This window comes from Quercus robur, chromosome 10 (assembly GCF_932294415.1).
Source record: "Quercus robur chromosome 10, dhQueRobu3.1, whole genome shotgun sequence".
Lineage (NCBI taxonomy): Eukaryota > Viridiplantae > Streptophyta > Magnoliopsida > Fagales > Fagaceae > Quercus > Quercus robur.
Window position 1 is genome coordinate 53,680,184 of NC_065543.1, and position 22,100 is coordinate 53,702,283.

A 22,100-nucleotide genomic window follows, 5' to 3' on the forward strand; every position below is an offset into this window, starting at 1 on the left:
ATGGTTTATTTCTTATAGATTATTTGTATAAGATTGAGATTTGGTATACAACTTAGGTTGTAGGATTTTTTATGTAAATCATTATGTCTAAAAAAACTATCCACATGTATTATTTAAGTAAGTCATATGACTAGTTAAAAATGTGAGATAGAAAGTTAAAAGTTAACTTATTTTGCTTAAAGTTAAATTATTTGTAATAAAGTTGAGACAAAAAATTTGTTTGAGATCCACAAATAGTACTTAGAATAAGCAAAAAAAACTAGCTTGTAATAAATTCCCAAACACACATTAATAAAAGTTAATATAATGATAAGTTCACAAATAAAAATTATAATATATCATTAAGTTTAATAATATAATTTCAACTATTATTAAATTATTAACACAAATTTAATGAAATGGTTCAATCAAAATGAAGTTAAACACGGGGGAATAAAGAAGCGTGGGATGGTTTTGGTGTAGTGGGCGCCACAATTCTTGGATGAATACGACGTAGCAGCAATTTCCAGTCATAACCCATCGGTGTCACCCTTAGTCTCTTGGTCTCCACCATCGACATCGATGTTCAAAATTAAGGTCAATGGAGCGGTCTTCTCAGCACATAATTCAATGGGTGTAGGGGTCATTATTCGAGATGACAAGCAGAGGGTGGAAACAACACCTTTTGGGAGTGATCGAAGCAGATTCAAAGGCATTTGAAGTTTGCAAATGATGTTGGTATTTAAGAGTTTATTCTTAAAGGTGACTCCCTCATTGTGTACTGAGCTCTAAGTGAACCATCTCCCCCTCCCACTTCTATGGCTTTGGTTATCTCGAGCATGCTTGCTTTTTGCAGGGACTAGCACATTTATCACCTAAAATTAGATTGAAGAGAATTTTTGTTTCTTAAAATAAGCTATATCTTTCTCACATTATTAATAAAGTTTTCAATCTTCCCATAAGAAAAAAAAAGTGTAGTCCCATACTTATTTTATATATATAAATAATTTTTTGTTTTTTTTTTTCATTGATAAATTCAAAGTCTCAAACTTGAACCTCAAGTATATTCAAAATAAAAATCAACAACCGTTACTACCCTACTCAGTTTCCAAGGCAGAAGTAGATAATTAGTGGTGGGTCATTACATAATACATTAGCTATGAGCCTATGAGTCACATGATACTAGGTTAAGACTTCAAATTACTCAAAATCCATAGAGCATATAGACATATGTCACGTACACAATGCTGATTGCCGGTACCAGACCCACAACAGTCACGCAATTTATTCACAAAAACTGTCCCTCTGTCAGTCAGTCAGTCAGAGACAACTCACTCACTACTACTAGTAATAGCAACCTTTTCTTCCTCTATTAACCTATACTATTTTTTGTCTCTGTTTGTCGAGACTAAAAAATTTAACTCCCAAAAAAAAAAAAAAAAAAAAAAAACACAAACCCAAGCCCGCTCACAAAATTTGGCATCAAAATTTGAACCCCCGCGCTCCTTTTTACTTCACAACCGCGCTCTCAAAATTTCCCAAATTCATTTTTCATTTCTCATTTCCCTCAATTTTTTTTTGTCACAAAATCCCTCTCAATTTCTCTCTCTTAAACAAAGTCAAAAGTCAAAACTCAAAAAAAGTCTCTATCTTTCTCTGTGTGAGCGTTTCGATTTCTAGGGTTTCCCTCCCAAAACCCCCCAAACAAGCCCTAGGGTTTTAGCGCTCTCTTTGTGTGTGTGTGCGCGTGCGTGTGTGTGTGAAATTTGTGGTTTGTGTTCGGGTGTTTGTTTCCCATGGCTACCGTAACCCTAGAGGAGAAGAAGCCGGAGGAGGAAGCTCCGGCTGGAGAGAAAGAGGAGGCGAAGCTCGAAGTGGAGGGAGGTAAGAAAGAGGAGGAAGAGCGGGAAAATCTTGTGGCGGTGTCGGAGAAAGTTGAAGAAGAAGGGGCGGGGGAGAAAGGAGTTGGGGCTGAGAAGGTTGAGGAAGAAGTTGAAGGAGAGAAGAAGGAGAAGGTGGCTGAAACGCCGAGCAAGAAAGGGAAGAGGAGTGGCCGGAGAGGGAGCTCGAAGAAGGACCAGAGCGAGGTGGCTGCGGCCGCCGCGGCGGCGAAGAAGAAGGCGAGCGAGGAGTTGGAGTCGGTGGCGGAGGAGAAGAAAGAGAAGGAGAAGGAGAAGGATAAGGAGAAAGAGAAAGAGAAGGAGAAAGAGCATGCTACGCCGGTGAGTGACAGGCCGACGAGGGAGAGGAAGATGGTGGAGAGGTTCTCTGTGCCGTCGCCGGGGAGGTCCGGGAAGTCGTCGGCGAACAAAGCTTTGTCCATTGAGAAGGTAATGGAGTTTGAAAATTTTTGTGGGTTTTGGGTCACATTTTGAGTGAAAGTTTTGGTTTTTTTTGATTAAATTGGGATTGTGGAAATGCAGGGTTCTGGTACGCAGCTCAAGGATATTCCAAATGGTATGTTTCGGTTTCTTTTCTTGGTGTGTTTTAAGCTTTTAGATTGTTGTTAGGTGAATGACTTTTGAGCTAAGAATCTGTCATATTGAACCAAGCTCATTTAGTGGTAATTGCACGATTTGCTTCGTATACTGATTAGATATTGCTAGTGTCACCAATGACCTTTACATCAAATGGTTCTAACCCACCGTTCCCCGCTTAAAATGTGTAAGAAATAGATATTTTGCTAGTGTCATTGTGTATTTACAATTGAGTTTTGAATGTTTATATGGTGGAACATATTTATATTGTAAAGTGCGTATGAGGAAGTTAACTGCAAATACATGTGTCGTAGAGCTCACTTTGATTGGCTGCTTCAGTATTTCCTTTGATCTGATATGCAAAGTACAAGAACTTGGGTTTTAAGTTTGAGACATTTTTAGTTTGTATTAGGCTCCAAACTTGCTTTTGTTTGCTTAATTTTAGCATCACTCTTCACTTAATTAATTAGGATGGTTTGTGTCAAAATCCCCAAGTTTTTTTTTTTTTTTTTTTTTTGGGGGTATAATATGTATAAACAAACAGAGCTATGAGCTATAGCTCAATTGGCACTTTCTTCTCCCATAATAATTAGTTAGAGGGTGAGGTTGTGAGTTCAAGACTATCGAGTGTGTGTGTAACTTAACAATGAAAAGACATGTTCTGCCATGTGTCAGTATCAAAAAGTGGGAAATTGATTTAGGGTCCGTTTTTATACTGCTTATTTAGCTAAAAACTAAAAATACTGTAGCAAAATAATTTTTAAATGTGTTAATAGTGCCATGTGACCAATTTTTAATAAAAGTCGTGTTAAAAAAGAGGTTTGTGGGTCCTGTAAACTGTGCATAGGACCCATTGGAAAACCACCACAGCCACATAAAGTCAGAAATGCGCTTCCAAAAAAAAAAAAAAAAAAACACAGACGTGGGAAAAGCCGTATCCAAACGGTTACTTAGTTTCCTTGGGTAACTTACAGCACTTTGATTTTTCGTTGTTAGACAGTCTAAGCAGAAATGAATAATTTGCCTTATTATTCTTCCTGATTCACTTTCTATTGCACAATTCTTTTGATTTTCATCCTAATAAAAATAATTGCAGAACTTCATAACAATATGATGGCAAAACAAACTTCAAATTGAATTGGTAGTGGGGTGCCCAAAGAGCCTCACACACCTTGTTAACTAAAGAAACTTGATATATACATAAAAAAGATTACTTGGGGGTGTTAATTTTTTTATAAATTCTATTATAGTAGTTTGTTTCTTGGTAGATCTATCAGGGACAGTTTTTGATTATTGGGTCATAAAATATCACACCTTGTCGGTAATATGGACTAATGGACTTGTTGCAAGCAGTGGAAATGTCAAGTTGTCTTAGTGGTTATGAAAATCTATGTTATTATATTCCAACAAGGGCTACGGAGCATAGGAAGACAATTAACTTTGTATATTCTTTCCTTCTTCACATCAAGTAATATATTTCATATTTAATCTATGCCATGCTTAAAATCATAAATATATAACCAATCTGTTTGAAGTGGGGTCATGTTGTGGAATATTACTCTCTGTTGCTAGGTTAGGACTTTCATTACCAGTGAATAGTTAACCCTTAAGTGGCTTAGGTGCAGCAACCAAATTGCTGTGCTGAACTTATTCTAGAAATATTGAGATAGTATTTGTCAATATAAATCTAACAGCAAAGAATTTAGGTGAAGCCAGACAATGGAAGTTTTGTTTTTCCCCTTTTAGGGTGACTGCACAATTGAATATAAAAGATGAAAAATAAAGGGTATTAAATTTTTTTTTATGTTGATATTCTATTCCATTTCTAGATTTTTTTTTAAGAAAGACTAAGAATAGTACTGGTTCTTTCTCTTCAACAATCAAAACTTATTGAGGCATAGTAGCTTGAAGAATGTCAAATGGATGAGGGAAATTTAGCAATCTAAATATGTGAGGGATTTCTTTTTTGGAGTTTATATACCATGTTCTTGGGGTTGGGGGATTGAAAGTTAGAAAATGAAGAAGAATGATTAATTCAAGTCAGGTGTTGTCTTCATTGTTGTTTACTTCCATCAGGATAATGATGGAAAGGGTTTTCTTTTTTTAAAAGAAGATTTTGACACATCTGAGAATCATCTGCATGTCAAGAGGGAAACATTTTTCAGCTCTTATTGTCCACAGATACTTTGTTTTGAGGCATGTTATTCACTTCAATTCAACTTTCTTGTTACTGCAGCCTGGCCTATTTTTTGTCTGATTATCTAAACTGTTTCAGTGGCTTTCAAGTTGTCCAAGAGAAAAACTGATGACAATCTGCAAATGCTTCATTCAATACTTTACGGAAAGAAAGCTAAGGTGACCAACCAACTCAGTTTCTTGGTATCTGTTTTGGATTGACATTCATCAGATGATTGAGATGTTAATTGTTGGCATTCTTGTGTAGGTGCATATTTGTAAGAAAAATATAGGCCAGTTTTCAGGCTATGTATGGACCGGGAATGAGGTGTTTTTTCTTGTTTGCTGAAATTATACTCATTTTGTCTTTCTTGTTGATTTATGGTTATAATTTTCTTGATTATATCAACGTAATATAATCTTCTTGTCTATCCATGTCTTTAGTATCCTGTTAATCTGATTATAACTTCTTTTTTTTCAATAAATTTTTTTACCGTAGGAAAAGCAGCGGGCAAAGGTAAAGGAGAGGATTGACAAGTGTGTTAAGGAAAAATTGATGGATTTCTGTGATGTGCTTAATATTCCAATAAATAGATCAATGACAAAGAAGGTAAGTTCTGATAGAATGATACTTGTTATTGTATCTACATTGTATCAATTTCCCATAATCTTCCTAGCTTGTCTTTAATTTCAGGAAGAACTCTCTGCAAAGTTGTTAGAGTTTTTGGAATCTCCACATCCTACAACTGATGTTTTGCTTGCTGATAAAGATCAGGTTTTACATTACATCATTAGTCCATAGATCAAGCATTTGATGATAAGTTCTCAGGGTGTGAGTTGCTGAAGCTTATTCTGTATTTGAATTTCAGAAAGGTCAAAAGCGTAGGAGGAAGTCCACACCAAGCAAAACTGCAAGCTCTGGAGAAGCATCTGCAGAAACACAACGCAAGGTTTGTTTCCCCCCCCCCCCCCCCCCCCCCCCCACCTCTTGCTCATGATGCTGGGCCTTTTAGTGGAGATATCTTATTTAGTAACACCTATGCTTAATTGATATGACCTTAGGCAAGATCAAATTTTCATACTAAATTTTATTCTAACTCAGAGGATTTTATCTGATCCTGATGAGAATGTTGCTGCTCATTTTATGATCTGTTATTTTGAATTGCCATCTTTAGTTGGTAATCATGAACATTTGGCTAAGGGGTTATACTTGTCTGAAGTATTAGTTAGCAATTAAGTTTTCAAAATGGAAAAGTTCATTATGTTGTTTATGTGCCCCCATCTTTCCATTTGCTGATACATTTACTTTTAGGAGTTGGAATTGTCAATGGCATACATATGCTGGTCAGGAGAAACTTAATAATCATAACATAATTTGGACAGGAGGTCTTTTACACACTAACTAGATTAGGGTGGTCTCTGAACCATGCTTAAATCAGATCCTCTAATGACATATCTGCTGCTCTGTTGTTGTCTTAGTCATGCCTGCTTTTGCAGTATATGAATGTAGTACACAGTTAAAGGGGTAGTGTAATTTTTAGATGGTGTTGTATATTGCTGTGATTGAAATATACAAAGCGGTAGCCAGCTTTATCATAAGTAATGGGATTGTGGCTGTGAAGGTACATAACATAACATGCTAAAAATTCTAGGCAAGTGATTGGATGTGTGCTGTGCCTTTGATTTATTTCTGTCCCTCTCTATCATACACGTATATGCTTTCTCATACCTTCTATTACCCTGATTGTGATATGTTTGATGTTCATGACCTCTGTAACATGTATATATGCATGACTAACTCTCCTTAGAAAGAGTCTAAACGAATAAGGAACCAATAAGGAGTTTTGACTTTTGCTTCCTGCACTTTGCTTGATGATTTATTTCAGTTATAAAATTTTCCCTGATTTTCATGATAAGGGTCTTGGACTTCTAAGTATTCTGAGGCACTAAGTGTGATTGATGGTTGTAGTTCTCTCTCTTCTTGTCGGCCTTTGTTTATCAATGTATCTTTTGTGCTGTCCATGGCTCTCCACCTCATTCAAAGTTTTGGTGACTTTGATTTTTTTCCCATTTTTGTCTCTAGAAACAAAAACAAACACCCCAAGTTGCAAAAAAGCAAAAGCAGTCATCGGAAGTTGAGGAAGAAGATGAAGTTGAGGATAAAGTTGAATCTCCTGGTGCAAAAGATGAATCTCATAATGATGATGACAATGAAACAGTACCAAATGAAGAAAGTGATCATGAAGAACATAAATTTGAGGAAGAGGAAGAGGAAGAGGAGGAGGAAGAGGAAGAGAAACCAAAGGAGCAGATGTCAAAAAGCTCATCAAAAAAAGGTCGGAAGGATGGTTCAGTGACAAAAACAGTTGAAAAACCCAAGCCTGTCAAAAAGGCTACCCCCGCAAAATCTGTGAAGGCTCCTGCAAAATCTCCAAAAAAATCATCTAGTTCAACTTTGAAAAGAGGTGCCAGTGATACTGGTGGAACTTCTAGCTCACGTTCCAAGTCAAAGGAATCAACATCTAAAAAACAGAAGGTTGAAAAGGAAAGCCAGAAGAACATCAAAGAGAAAGATGCAAGCAAGAAACAGTCAAGCAGGTCCCCAGGAAAGGTCTCGGCAAAGGATCAAGGTGCATTGCGCATTGCCCTGCATTTTTTCCCCAAACATAAATGTTTAATTTTATGACTGCTATAGATGATTTTGGCACATTGGATATTCAGTTTTTGTTCAAATGTTTTTTCCCCCTTCATGGAACTACTTTTGAGGTTGGGGTTTTTCTTTTTTGGGTTACATATATTACTATGAGTTTGTTTTTGCATCTTATAGCCAATTTACTTTCTTAGACAAAAAGTTGTTCTTCTGAGTTTATTTTTAACTTAGTAAACTAACATGCTTTAAATGATTGAAGGTCTAATATTAGGGTTGCACACCTTGTGCTTTTTTTTTTCAATTGATTTTATTTACTAATATAAAAATAAAATAAAGGTTGAAGGTCCATTAGCATATGGTTTTATTGCAAATTTTCCTGAAATTGTTGTGAAGTTAATGCATGGTATTCTAGGAATAATATCATGGCTTCATGTTAAAATAGTTTCTATGGCTGGACGAATATCTCACCTTTTTATCAAATATATCCTGGAACCAGGAAAAGGCAAAGCTGGTAAGAAGGCAAAGGCAGAACCCAGCAGAGAGGAGATGCATGCTGTGGTTGTTAATATCCTGAAGGAGGTGGACTTCAATACTGTAAGTACACTTTCCTACAGCATCACATAGATTGGTTTGTTAAGGTTGTGTATGTCATTTTAAATGTACTCTGTTTCTCATGATGCAGGCAACTTTATCTGATATTCTCAGGCAACTTGGTATGGTTCACTTTTATTTATATTTACTCCACCCCAACCTAAATAACAACAATAATGATATTAGATTTTCAGTTTAACCTGGTTGACTTAGCAAATGTAATTTTATTAGGTACCCACTTTGGTGTTGACTTAATGCATAGAAAAGCAGAGGTGAAGGATATAATTACAGATGTGATAAATAACATGAGTGATGAGGAAGATGAGGGAGAGGATGCTGAGGAGAATGCTGATGCTGGTGATGATGCAGACAAAGATGAAGACGATGACGACGACGATGATGCTTAGTGCATTGGACTGAGACAAAGAACTTTCTATGACCTTTGCAGAACATTTGAAGCTTGTAGTGCATTCTTCAGGTAGATGATCTTTCTACTGGGGATCCTTCAGCTTCTATAATTGACAAACTACAGTGGATGTCTAGATATCATGACTGATTTTAGACACATGTACCCAACCGGGTTTGTTTGTACCATATGAATTAACCTCTTTTGTTGTACTTATAATCTCCGTAGTTTTATTAGTTAGTTTTATTTTTTTGATAGTTTCTCTTTCCTTTCAGAAAATTATGTTCAGACTTTTGATATTTATCCTCTTTAAATGTTTAGTGAATGGCTTTATCTCAAGATTTTTTCCTAAATTGTATTAGTTGTTTAGCAAGAAGGGCTGCTTCCGGAAACTGCATGTATGCATGCTTGAAATTATTTCTAGCACCTTATCAAAGGTGATTCTTATCAGGTTTGAAATCTTATGGTGGTTTTATTAATGCAGTTATTGACTGAAGATGAATTATTTAAAGTTGATGAAATCAAAGAACTTGTATTTTCTGCAGTACTCTATTATATTTCAGAACTTAAAAGGTCAGATATTATTATGATTATTATTATTTTTAGAAAACATGTTAGTTGGGAATGTCCCAAGCATATGTAGGTCGATGGATGGGCTCAAGCTTGTGTGAAGTTGAGGACATATCAAAGGGTTTGAAGTTATCTTCCTCCCCTTAATTTTGAGATCTGGGCTTTCATTTTCATCTTGTGAAGTGATACATTCTTTGTTAGAGATAGGGGCGCATATTTTGTTTTTAGGGTCTCATGGGTGGAGGTAGTGGGATGGAGTCGCTATATGTTTATTGATTACTTGATACACAATTTTGTCAGGTGGGGTTATGTATTCGGGGTTTACTTAGGAGTGCGTATAAAAGGTCTTGTTTGTTTCACTTCATTGGGAAAAAAAAACAGCAAAGATTTTCGTTGCTCTCTCACGTGGATATAAGCATACTGTCAAATCATAGTTAAATTTTGTGTTGATTTTTTCTCTTTATTTTTCAGTAAATGTTGCTAAGATTTGAAATTCATAACACCTTGTCCTGATTTGGACTTTGAATGGCTGAGTTTATATTCCTTTGAAGAGTTCTTCGGGTTTCATGGTTATCTTTTGGAGTCTCTGGTGCGACCTGAGTGAAAATTTGTGAGTATGTGCTTATTTTCAGTGATTTGTTCTGTGTCAGTAGTAGAGTTCTATATTTTATAATAAACTGTCCAATAATTGCCCATTTTCTCTAAGCAAATCCCAAATTATCAGCATTATAAAGTTTCCTGATCGTTCTTGATTTTGGGTTTGGACAATAGAATAGTAGCTGTTGCTGTAATCCAAATCGAAAGGTATTGTCCAATTTGCAGATTTCATTGGTGCCAATGAGGTACTTGATTTTCACGAGGCTTATGTATATCTTATCACTCAATTAATAATTTTTCAATCTTTTCTAGTGGGATGTCTCTCTCGTCATTATTCATCTCACACTCATTCTTGCAAATTATTCAAACCCCAAAATGTTGCTTAACCCGATTGGACTAATAATTATTGATAACCCCTTCAGTAAGGTTGTTTTTACTTGCTTTTGTTGGTAGAACACTTACGTTGTCGTCTACTTTGGGTTAAATATGGTAAACGGATTAAAAAAAAAAAAATTCCTTTTGACTTCTTCTCCTAATAGTTGATTGAAATGTTTCAGCAAACTTTGTATTAGCTTCGTATTTAAAACTCGGTTACTTGTTGCATTACGTGATTCTAGATGATCTATTATGATCAAACCTGTGAGGACTGACTGTAGATGTTTGTTTCTTATTGACTAAAACAAAAAGGCCTTTCAGACCAATAGAAAGAAAACAAAAGTACAGATAAGCTTTCCTTTCAGGATAAAACTTGGGTAAAGTTTGTTTGATGTTATCCCTAAGTTCTACAATTAAAATTTTTAAATTTTAACCACGTAACAGTACTGTTGATTAATTAATTACTTAGTTCATTTTAATCATCTTTGTACTGTATTGGTTAATGCAATTACATGATTGAATTTAATAGTATGGAAAATTGATTAATGAATCGCTTGGTTAAGTTTAATCATCTTTGCACTGTATTGGTTGATGCAATCACATGATCAAATTTAATGGTGTGGAAAATTGGAAAATTGATTAATGAATCACATGGTTCAGTTTAATCATCTTTGTAATGTATTGGTTAATGCAATCACACGATTGACTTTAATAGTGTGGAAAATTGATGTCTTATGTAATTGTACTTACGAAATTTTATTAATAGCGAGGAAATGTAGTTGCTGTCATGCAAAACCCAGTGCTACCTACCGTATATTATTTCTTGATAAACAAATACCTTGCTAATACAGTAATACTTGTTAAACATAAATGTTTGATTAATATTTGGTTGAGTATTTCACCTAATCCGTTAACAAGCTCTAATCCAATAAAAATGTCATCTTGTTTAATAAACTTTTTGTCGATTTCATGGACCCATAATAGAAGTGAGATTCCATTAATTTTCATCATTATGCATTTCCTGCTACTTTGGGCTCATGCTAAACCAACAGCAAAAATATATAGTCAGCCAAGTAACCAAAGATTTGGACGCCAACTCCACCAACCAACCCCACAGTCTATCTCTCACGCCACACTCCTTGGCTGGTAATGTTTTGGTTCATTGGCAAGTAGCCTACCACAACCCATATGACCTTAGTGCAATCCCCATAGAAACAACAATGTCAAAAAACTTGTTATAAGACTTTTTTTCTTTCGTATTATAAGGCTTCTCCATTAAAACTTGTTTGCGTATAAAACTTTATCCAATTATCCAACTCTACCTGTCTTTTCCATGTTATAACATTTTTTTTGTTAAACCAAAACCATTAATTTTCAAGATTTTGGCCCACCACTTTCTATATAACTCTACCAAAAAGGAACACAAATTACACAAAGTCTCATTTTCATTCCAAACGCATTTTCTTCTCATCAAATATACCTGCTTTTGAGGTACATTTCAAGTACATTTTTGCGGTTCCATTTCTGTTTTTCCAACAACTTTGTATTTCTGTGCTAGCAAATAACTCATTGTTTTTCATGTTATATCATCATGAAACATTGCATTTACATGCATGATACACAGTGTCGTACCTTGGATTATGTGGATTTGATTGGGTTGTATAAGTGCTGTTGTGTGCTAAGTCTCACATTGGGTGCTTACTAGTCGAAATGGGCTAATTAATATATGATTCTTACGAGGAGCTCTAGTTCTAAATTTACTAGTTCTTTTGGAGTTCCCGGTAATCAATTATATGGTCTAGTCTGCATACACTCGCACAACACACTTTTCCAATCCAATCCACATATGGGGTATCACACACAAGTTCCTTAACTAGTAATTTGCTTATGTAATGAAATTCAATATTGCTTTATGGCAATTGTGTTGGTCAGGTTTTGGATCAAGAAGGGTGTTTTTTGATGGAGAGTGTTAGTAACAGTTCCTCTCAGCTTAATGTAAAGCAATATGAACCAACTCTGGTTGCTCCAGCAGAGGAAACAGAGAAGGGTCTTTACTTCCTCACAAACCTTGATCAGAACATTGCAGTTATAGTTCGCACTATTTACTGTTTTAAGTCAGAGTCTAAAGGCAATGAGGATGCTGTGAAAATCATTAAGGATGCCTTGTCTAAGGTTCTTGTTCCCTACTACCCAGTTGCGGGCCGGTTAACAATCAGTACAGAAGGAAAGCTGATAGTGGATTGCACAGGGGAGGGTGCTGTTTTTGTTGAGGCTGAAGCAGACTGTACAATAGAGGAAATAGGCTACACAACAAAGCCTGACCCAGTCACTCTTGGAAAGCTAGTTTATGACATTCCAGGCGCAAGGAACATACTTGAAATGCCTCTTCTAGTGGCTCAGGTTTGAGGATCTTCAGTTATTTTCATGTCTCATTGTTTATAAGTTTAGTGTATTTCTGATAGAAGGAGGTACTCCTGTGTAGAAATAACGAAAGGAACATAGACAGAACAATGTTCTGAATGAAATCTTTGTATTTCTAGCATTAAAATGTCTATACAGTGTGTGTGTGTGTATATATTCACACACACAGAATAGTCGGCCTATGAGGACCTTGCTTAGCCTTGAATCAAGGATAACTGATATGCCTTGATTCAAGCCTTAATTCAAGCTAATCAAGGGCAATACTAAAAACATGAAACATGTGCAAAATATTCTATATGCTAACATCCTGTATGTAAAGTTCAAGATGAAAGTAACATAAGTGATATCTCTTGCATTTCCCTTGTATAAATTTTCTAATTATTTATCTGTTCTAACAGAACTAGAAGGAACATGCCGATATCCATATTAAAATCTTAGAAATTTAGGCTAGTTGGAGGAAAAATGGGTTGAATTATATAGAATGGAGTTCGATTTTCCATACCTCTATTTGGCTATTTAAACGAAAGATTGATCATAATGATCAATTCTAGTAAGTTCCTGCATCAATCTAGAGTTATTAATATCAAACCTGTACATTTAATTAGGCTCCCCATAAGAGTCACCTACTTCTCTTGATTTGTCAATACTTGACAATCAAATCAGAATAGCCTCTTCCTTCTTTATCAAACATTTATATCATCTACTTTAATTGCAGAACATATTCTTTTATGTAATAATGAAGATTTTTCAATGAAAAAAAAAAATGGAAACCTGACAGAACTCTAGGCTTTGCTTTTTTCTTTCTTTCTTTCTCTTTTCCCCTTTGTTAAGTTGAAACAAACAGCATTTTTTAAAAGTTGCATTTCTAATTTAATCTTCCAGGTGACTAAATTCAAATGTGGAGGTTTTGTTCTTGGACTATGCATGAACCATTGTATGCATGATGGAATTGCTGCCATGGAATTTGTAAACTCATGGAGTGAAACTGCAAGAGGCTTGCCCCTAAAAGTCCCACCAGTTCTAGATAGAAGCTTACTCAAAGCCCGGAACCCACCTAAGATAGAGTTTGAGCACAAAGAATTTGCTCAGATTGAAGATATATCAGAGACCAGCGAACTTTACAAAGAAGAAATGCATTATAGTTCCTTCTGTTTTGACCCTGAGAAGCTTGAACAGCTCAAGAAAAAGGCAATGGAAGATGGGGTTTTGGAGAAGTGCACAACATTTGAAGCCCTCACAGCTTTTGTCTGGAAATCTAGAACTCAGGCACTAAGGATGCAGCCTGATCAGCAAACAAAGCTTCTCTTTGCTGTTGATGGAAGGTCTAGATTTGAGCCACCAATTCCAAAGGGGTACTCTGGCAATGCAATTGTCTTAACAAATTCAATATGTAATGCAAGTGAGCAACTAGAGAACCCACTGTCATTTACAGTTGGACTAGTTCAAAAGGCAATTAACATGATTACAGACAGTTATATGAGATCGGCTATAGACTATTTTGAAGCAACAAGAGCTAGGCCTTCACTTGCAGCAACCCTATTGGTTACAACTTGGTCTAGGCTATCTTTTCACACAGTAGATTTTGGATGGGGAGAAGCTCTTTTTTCTGGCCCTGTGGCTTTGCCTGAGAAGGAAGTAATTCTGTTCCTATCTCATGGGAAAGAGAGGAAAAGCATAAATGTTCTTTTAGGTTTGCCGGCTTCTGCAATGAAAATCTTTGCAGAACTGATGCAGATTTGAAGGTATCTTCCTGGATTTTCTTTATCTAAGCATTTGTTATAGCTTGTGTCATTCGTTGCAAGTACCGGGTTAAGTTATATTGGCGTAAGTGCACTTCATGCCAAAGGAATTCCAATGATCAAGGAGAACAACATGTAGTCCAGTTTAATTTAAACACTGACACTGGATTACCATGTTTGGAACAGAAAGGCATGAAGAAGTGAAAATTTATGTTCCCTATTTGTTAATTACTATTTATTTCATTTGTAATTGTATGAACTATTAAGTTCTTATGGAGTCTTTTAAGTTCAAATTCAATAATTCATAAGCAAAGAGATCAGTAAACTTCTGAATCATGGTTTGTTTTTGATAGGCCAAAAACGAATTGACCCTTTGTGATATATTAACCAATTAATTTAGTCAAGTGAATTAATTAAGTTAATTAACATGCAAACGCGTGGTAGCACAAACAAATCACCAAATAACTAAATATACAGCGGAAAATAAATGACACGGTGATTTGTTTACGAATGAGGAAAACCTAACGGCAAAAACCCCACTAGGTGATTTTCAGGTCACCACTCCCGAAATTCCACTATTGTCACAACAAGCGGTTACAAGTAAAGGAATTCCAGTATCTTATACCAATCTATAGTTGAACCCTTACCCCAATACCCAATTGGACTTGTTTTGTAGTGACAATTTCCCTTTTCGATGCACTGCTCCCAAGTATGTGACTAACCAATTTGATGCGCGGATCCCAGTACGCGGTTTACTCCTTTGCACGAATCCAAGCACGTGACTAACTCCACAGCAACCCTTTGATTGTTGTAGTTGATTTGCAGCAGCTTTACAAAGAAACACCAATAAGATCTTCAATGTTGGTGCAAGAGACTTTGTTTGGTTACAGAACCCAAAGGTGCACAAGAATCGTAGTAAGAACTCTTTCTTTTATAGAAGGAGACTAGAGTTTCAAAAAGAAAATCTTATGAAGCTCTCTAGGGTTAGGTTTTTCTTTTTCCACCTCCTTTAAATAGGAGCTCAATGGCATCTCCTATTCCAAATAGGTTTATACAAATCTTGGGCTTTCCTAGTCCAATAAGGATTATACAAACTCACAAACCTTTGGTTTTCCTAGTCCTATAAGGATTATACAAAACCCATAAACAAATAGCCTTTTAGAGTAAAAACATTGCTGGCTATAACCAAAATCCCGTAAACTCGATAGATCGAGACATGTGTCGAGATTTAATGAATCTCGACAGATCGAGCTTCTGTCGAGGAAGTATTGAGATTTGCAGATTGCACTTTTTTTGAGCAGTTCTTGAGTAATTTTCATGTCTTCAATTTAACCATTTGTAATGATCATCTTGAACCTACTTAGATTTATCCAAATACAAGTAAAGTGAGTTTTGTCAAAGGATATGCCAATTACATAAAAATATGTCCCTAACAGTTTTGCAGTTAATATATACTTATATCGTTGAGTAAAAAGTTTGTCCAATAACTTAAAAATAAAAAAATGTTGTTCTATCAAGAATAGCAAAAATTTCTAATATCTAAATGGAAAACACTTAAAATCATCCCAAAGTCCTACAATTGATAATACAAGCCAGTGTCAAATAATGATATTTCCAATTTCTTTCCATAGTTCTAAATAAATTGTTCTTGAAATGGAATTCGAAAGACTTTCTTCCAACTAAAATGTCAATAAGATTTGTGCTACCATTCAAGCAATTTAAAGACTAGTTGCATCAAGAATCATTCAAACATTAAACTTCATAACAAGTAATTTACATTTTAATCTTTAGTTTGGATGATTATGCTAGTAACAGTTTTCTAATTGTGATGTAATTGTCCCCTCCCTCCTTAAATATTGGTCAAAAAGTTTTCTAATTGTGATGTAATTGTCCCCTCCCTCCTTAAATATTGGTCAAAAATTTGAACTTAAACCTGGATTACTGCTAGACTTTTCCTTTTTAAAGAATATTTGCCCATACAAACAGTTTTCAGCAGACTTTTATTTTTGATAATTCGATAGTTATAATAGGAGAAGAGATTTGAACATTAGACGTTTTCATTGAAAACACTAAGAAGGACTAATTAAGCTACATGCCTTTGACAATTTTCGGCGTGTTATTCCACTCATAGTTCACACATGAAACTTCTTTTTGGCATATTCCCTCCTTATTCTGGTTGTAGTCAATTGGAGCTCATGAAAATTGCTCACCATATCCATAGTCATGATGAATGAATCCATTACAGGATAAGAATAAAGAACTATGCTAAATTGTTCCCATCGAGTTTAGTTGATCCAAGGTTGTCGGTTTGGTGGCCAGTGACAATCATTTTGAAGTAGAAGTCAAAGCCTATTATTAAAGGTGGGAAAAAAAAGAATTAGTGGACTAGGAATAAAAAAGAATCACGAAATGAATTATTCCAAATTGATTATGGCGACAATGTTGTCTTTAAAACTATATAGGTCGACATAACAAATACACCCAAAATTTGTCACCAAAACCATCTTTCTGGTCAGGAAAATGCACGTATAGAATGTGAAAAATTTGCCACAAAAAAACTCCTTTAAAATAGTCATAATACTTCAAAACCATTGGAGGCAGACATTTTGAGTTGGTTGACGTTCTAATTAAAGATTTTGAACATTTTTTTTTTAACATCTTAGTCATGAGCATATAATATATATTGAACAAAACTTAGGTACAATATATTAGGTGGTATTTTTTAGATTTTCCTCTTAAAATTTAACCGTATGACTATTTAACTAAAAAATATACTTTATTTCTATAAGAAAAAATGTATATAACCAAATTTTAAAAGGAGAATCTAAGGAATAACAACTAAGTATTATACCTAAGTCTTGCTCATATATATATATATATATATATATATATAAACCAACATTGAAGTTGCACGAGAAAGAAAATAGTAATAAAAAATGACTTGGCTTGGTTTAGTACTTTAATGCACTCGACTTGAGATGGTGCCATATGTTTAGTTTTAGTTACGTGTCATCCTCGCGCAAAACTTGGTGGTTTTATATTATGCTTGTAGCTAGAAAATACATTTTCAATTTGCTTGAATCATGCGCCTGAGTTTTCCATGAGAGATTGGACACACCAGTTCCACCCATCTCAACCACTCACGCTGACCTTTGAGAAATAGTACATCGTTTGTTGTGCCTGTCATTTACTTGCATGTTGGCTTCTTGTGGATTTGCTTAACTTTAACGGATGCATGACTGGTGCTAGTAGCAGTTTTCTTATGAATGCAACTTTCTCTTTCTTTTTTCTTTTTGGCTTGACTTCTTATAATGTAAAATTCTCTCTCATAAGCTTTCTAATAAATATGAGAGGATTTGAATCTACCTTGTCTATTTTATGATGACTGCGATATGATTTCACTTTACCGAGTTAGTTATTTGGAACCTAATTTGTTTGAAGTTAAACATGAAATTGCTTTTGTGTTCATACAATATGTTATATGTGTGCATTTCTATATGATATAATCCACTCAACATGAAACTCCTAGTGTTCTGCTAATCCCATCTGTGTTCTCTTTGAAGTCAATTGGTGGTGCCCATGATTGAAAACTACTTGTTGCTCAATGATACCGGCCCCATTATGATCAATAAAAAAACTCAACTAATAAGTTCATTTAAAAGCTAGAGGATGAGGAAGAAAATGAAAAAGAAAATATTTCATCAAAGAAAGAAGAATCTAGTAGTGGATAAGGAGTGGATCACCTCCATATGATCGAAATTCAAGTGTAATATAAAGCTAGCAACTGGAAGAGTAACTGGTCCAACCTCATCATCTCATCGATTCCTCTCTGAAATTTTCATATATATATATATATATATATATGTGTGTGTGTGTGTGTGTGTGTTAGGCTCGTTAATTTGCCGACCAGTTTTGGTGACCTTAATTGTGGACAATTTGACTTTATTTCTAATGTGAAAACGCCCTTATCAATCATGTATGATTTGAGTGCCAGCTGCAACAAGAAAGCACCAAACTATCAAAAGTACTCTCAATAATGCAAGCGTTTCTTCTTTCATTACTATCAAACGTACTAATTCCATCACTACACTACGACTTGTTATTAACTGTAGTCTGGAATGATTCCAAGATCCAAATGGCACGGCTTTGAACTCTCAACTGGGTTTTAATTTGAACCATCTTTTTGAATCCCATAACCCCATTATTGAATCAACATGTTCTTGAATTTTGCAAACTTAGAACACGGAAAGTTTACGCATCTTATAATCTTATCTTATCACATGACAGAAATGAAAATTCAAACAAAACAATGGTCATATTTGAGTGAGCCTACATTGCACATTGCAGAATCAATGATTGCAGTACTCTTTTTACTAAGAAATTTCTCCAACTGGCTATTTCCTCATTTCCTGTCAAGTTCTCTCGTCCCTTACGTTATGTTACACTTTCAAGTCATGAACTAGGTTGCACGGACACGCCATTTTTGGCGTCGTGTCGGTGTCGGACACGTGTCGGACACCGGAACGGGGACGACTCGCCGGATTCCAGTGTCCGGCGAGTGTCCTCTTTTTTTTTTTTTTTCGTTTCTCCGACACGCGCCGACGCGGCTCCGACGCGGCGCCAACTCGGCTCTGACGCGTCTGACACGCCAGCAGTGAAGAAAAAAAGAAAATTTCGGCATATTTCGGGTCATTCCGGCTATTTCGGCCGAAATAAAAATTTCGTCCGATACAAGATTTTGACTGGAAAAAAAAAAAAAAAAAAAAAATCAAAATCCTACCTCCTTCTGGGTTTCGTGCTTTTCTTCCTCCTCTTCTTCTTCTTAATTTCGGTCTCTTCTTCTTCCTCATCTTCTTCTTCTTCTTCTTCTTTTGGTTTCGGTCTACCTGACGACCTCTTCTTCTTTATTTGTGTGTCTTGGCTGTCATCCACTTGTGTTTAGAGTTCAGACTTTAGAGTCTTTAGGCTTTAGATATTTTCTTTGTTTTGTGGTGTTTGTGAGCCCCACGTGATACTCATTCCTTCCAGGCACTTTTGTTTTGTCCGTTTGAATTTAATTAACATTTTTTTTTGCTTTGTTTTGTTTTTGTGAACCTCACGTGACTCGTAATAAAAAAGAAACTTTCAACCTTTTGATTCCATAGTCTGTAAAATTAAAAAAAGTATAGGACTATAAAATTTTTTATAACTTTTTGTTACAATTGTGATGTGATAGATTGTGATTGGTGAAAAAAATTATATACTTATAACTTTAAAACCTTCAACATTTATTATATGGATTTTTTTTATCCATAATATATATATATATATATATATATGTATATAAAATAGTGTTAAGCCTGAAACAGTATGCTACAATATGCCAAAATATAAAATATAATTAATTATTTAACCGCCGTGTCGTATCCTTATTTTTCAAAAGTTGCCGTATCCCTGTGTCCGTGTCCGTATCGTGTTCGTGTCCGTGCAACTTAGGTCATGAAGTAACAATTTTCCATAAGTGGGCATAAGCTGCCAACACATTAATTAGCACTATCAAGTGTGGTTTAATTTGATGATAACAGTTCTTGTATTGCTTCACATGATACTTGGTAAGAGATGAGTGGTTTGAACAATAATGCTTTAATGAATGTGTTGTGCCTACAATGATAACTTCATCAAGGCTCCGTTAGTACATGTGGTATGGGGTTGATCATTGATGGATCCACACCGAAAAATCTATTTTTTTGTTACTCAGATATTTTAAAAAAAAAAAATTGCACCATTTCAGTCCTAGCTGAAAAATATGAATACGACTGCTTAGTCAAAGACTCAAAGTAACATGCTAACATCTTATCTTGTGGAAATTGGAAAAATTCAGCGCACATCAAAGCATTAAATCCCCTATTATGGTGGGTGCTGCTGAGGCAGTGCCGCTAGACAACCAAGTCTGTGTATAATAGTATTTGGAATTTGAAACTTTTTGGTGCGTTCCTTTGACCTTTCTGCCTTGTGGCAATTGAGAAGAGGACTCACTCTATATATTTTTATTTTGCTAAATAACTTACTCTCTTTTTTTCCCACTATAATTTAATTAATTCTGCGTGTTGGTTAGGTTCTTGAAAATTTCTGAAATAAAAGTATAAAGCAGCCTAGCCAGAGTTTCTCTGCAAGTCTTACACTTTAAGAAAAGTATATATATTTTTTTCCATATTATTGAAGACCAAATTAAGATATTGTTTATGGAGGAAATTATGGGATTGGATCGGAATGAATTAAAAATTTGCAAGAATTTTTTTTGAAAGGAAAAAGTAATAAGTGGGATTGAATCAATTAATAATTCAAAATTGTGAGTAGTTTTTGCATGTAATTCCATTATAAAAACGAGCCTCATTGTAATGTATCGCCATCTAAGCGTGCGTTTGGATTTGGCGTTTTGCTCAATTCGTGTATCTTACATTGTTTTAGTGGGTTCAATGGGTACCGTTCACGGACTACCAAATTTAGTAAAACGCAGATTTCTAGGTAAATTTGGGTCTCACAGTACTATTTATACATTTAAAAATTATTTTACTATAGTGTTTTTAGCAATAAATTTTCAGTTTTTAACAAATATGGGGTATCTAAACACACCCTTAATGAATAAAAGACTCTTTGAGCTCTTCTTCCGTGGATATATGTTGGCTTTGTGGTTGAACTATATATATGAAACTCTCACTTTGCCACTTTACTCCCTCACGTGATCATAAAATTCTACAGTAATTTGTTTTGTTTACATGAAGCGGTTTAAGATAACTCCAACATATCAATCCTACTTAAACTGCAAATTTTAGAAAATTGGAATTTATTTCACAAACTGATGTTTCCTTGGCCATAGAGTATATCTAACGTAGTGTATTTTTTTTTTTTTTTTTATTTTTTTTTTTTTTATAAATTTACAATCTTTATAGTATTTTGTTCTAGTGGCTTGAACTGCAATGAAAAGAACTCAGAAGAAAAATTCTTGAGTTTTTTTTTTTTTTTTTTCACCATTGAAAGGTTACTTGAACTAATGGACCTTGTGGGCTGGCTATAAGTACTACTCATGGGGATACAATAGACACTATTCATTTTGTGTTTTTGTATTGCACAAATGACTTAGTACTTGCTCTAAATCATGGGAAGCATTGACCAAAGTAAATAATGGATAAAAATTTAAGCAAAAGAAGAAATCAGTAAGCTATATATACACACACATACAAATATTAATAGGTAAAGTTGAGAGAAAATTCAATTAGAGTTTAATTTTATGTCATGTGTTCCATCTAATTTAAATTTATAAATTTTTGTGCCAAGTTAATTAATTAAGTCTAAAAATTAGAATTCAATTAGAGTTAAATTTTGCACCACGTGTCTTATCAAATGTAAGTTTTTTAATTTTTGTATCAAGCGAAGTAATTTAATGTAGAAAACAAGAAGTTTAATATAAATAAACCATAAAAACCTAATAATATATGTATATATATATATATATGTGTGTGTGTGTGTGTGTGTGTGTATACCATGACTATACATAACCAATACTTAGAGAAAATTTAATTAGATTTAAAATTGAATTTTGCATTTGATAGCTTTCCATATAAATTAAATTATTTAAATTTTTACTGTTATTTTTTCTTTAAACTAATGAGCATATTTTTTATTCTGTTTCTATTTAGATATTTTGTATGCCAAGATCTTTAACATAATAAATTGTAATTGAGCTGAATAATTTCATGCACCTACTTCTATTCAATTTAGGAGATATTATATATGTAGTATCCAATAGTAATTTTCAAAATTATATACATTATAGCAGTGTAATGAGAAACTTTGCGTAGCCAATATCATGAAAATTGCAAGAAAAAACTAATTTAGTACTTCCAAATGTCCTGGTCGAAATAATATTTTATATATTTTATAACCCAAGCTAATATCAATAACACAATTACAATTCATCATTCCTGTGCATAAGCCCGAGTTATGTACTAGTGATAATAACTGCTACCACATATGTTCAAATGCATCTACTCTTCTTACCTTTTATGTACATGACTCAATCTTTATTATCTCTCCTTAATAAAAGAATACAAATTATACTTGTTTTCTTGTTTCCTCTCTTT

At 34.5% G+C, this 22,100-nt stretch overlaps 2 protein-coding genes across 2 annotated transcripts; both read left to right on the top strand.

The window, feature by feature from the left end:
- Positions 1-1,416: 1,416 nt before the first annotated feature.
- Positions 1,417-8,617, top strand: LOC126702730 (DEK domain-containing chromatin-associated protein 1-like). Its single transcript, XM_050401549.1, has 11 exons — positions 1,417-2,309; positions 2,403-2,436; positions 4,732-4,811; positions 4,900-4,959; positions 5,131-5,241; positions 5,326-5,406; positions 5,501-5,581; positions 6,715-7,261; positions 7,778-7,875; positions 7,964-7,994; positions 8,104-8,617. Exons 1-11 carry the CDS (start codon positions 1,776-1,778, stop codon positions 8,277-8,279), a joined length of 1,833 nt encoding a protein of 610 aa, XP_050257506.1. The 5' UTR covers positions 1,417-1,775; the 3' UTR covers positions 8,280-8,617.
- Positions 8,618-11,152: 2,535 nt separating this feature from the next.
- On the top strand, positions 11,153-14,316 carry LOC126702731 (omega-hydroxypalmitate O-feruloyl transferase-like). Its single transcript, XM_050401550.1, has 3 exons — positions 11,153-11,311; positions 11,753-12,220; positions 13,124-14,316. The coding sequence occupies exons 2-3, from the start codon at positions 11,780-11,782 to the stop codon at positions 13,979-13,981; spliced, it is 1,299 nt and encodes a 432-aa protein (XP_050257507.1). The 5' UTR covers positions 11,153-11,311; positions 11,753-11,779; the 3' UTR covers positions 13,982-14,316.
- The last annotated feature ends 7,784 nt before the right edge of the window (positions 14,317-22,100 follow it).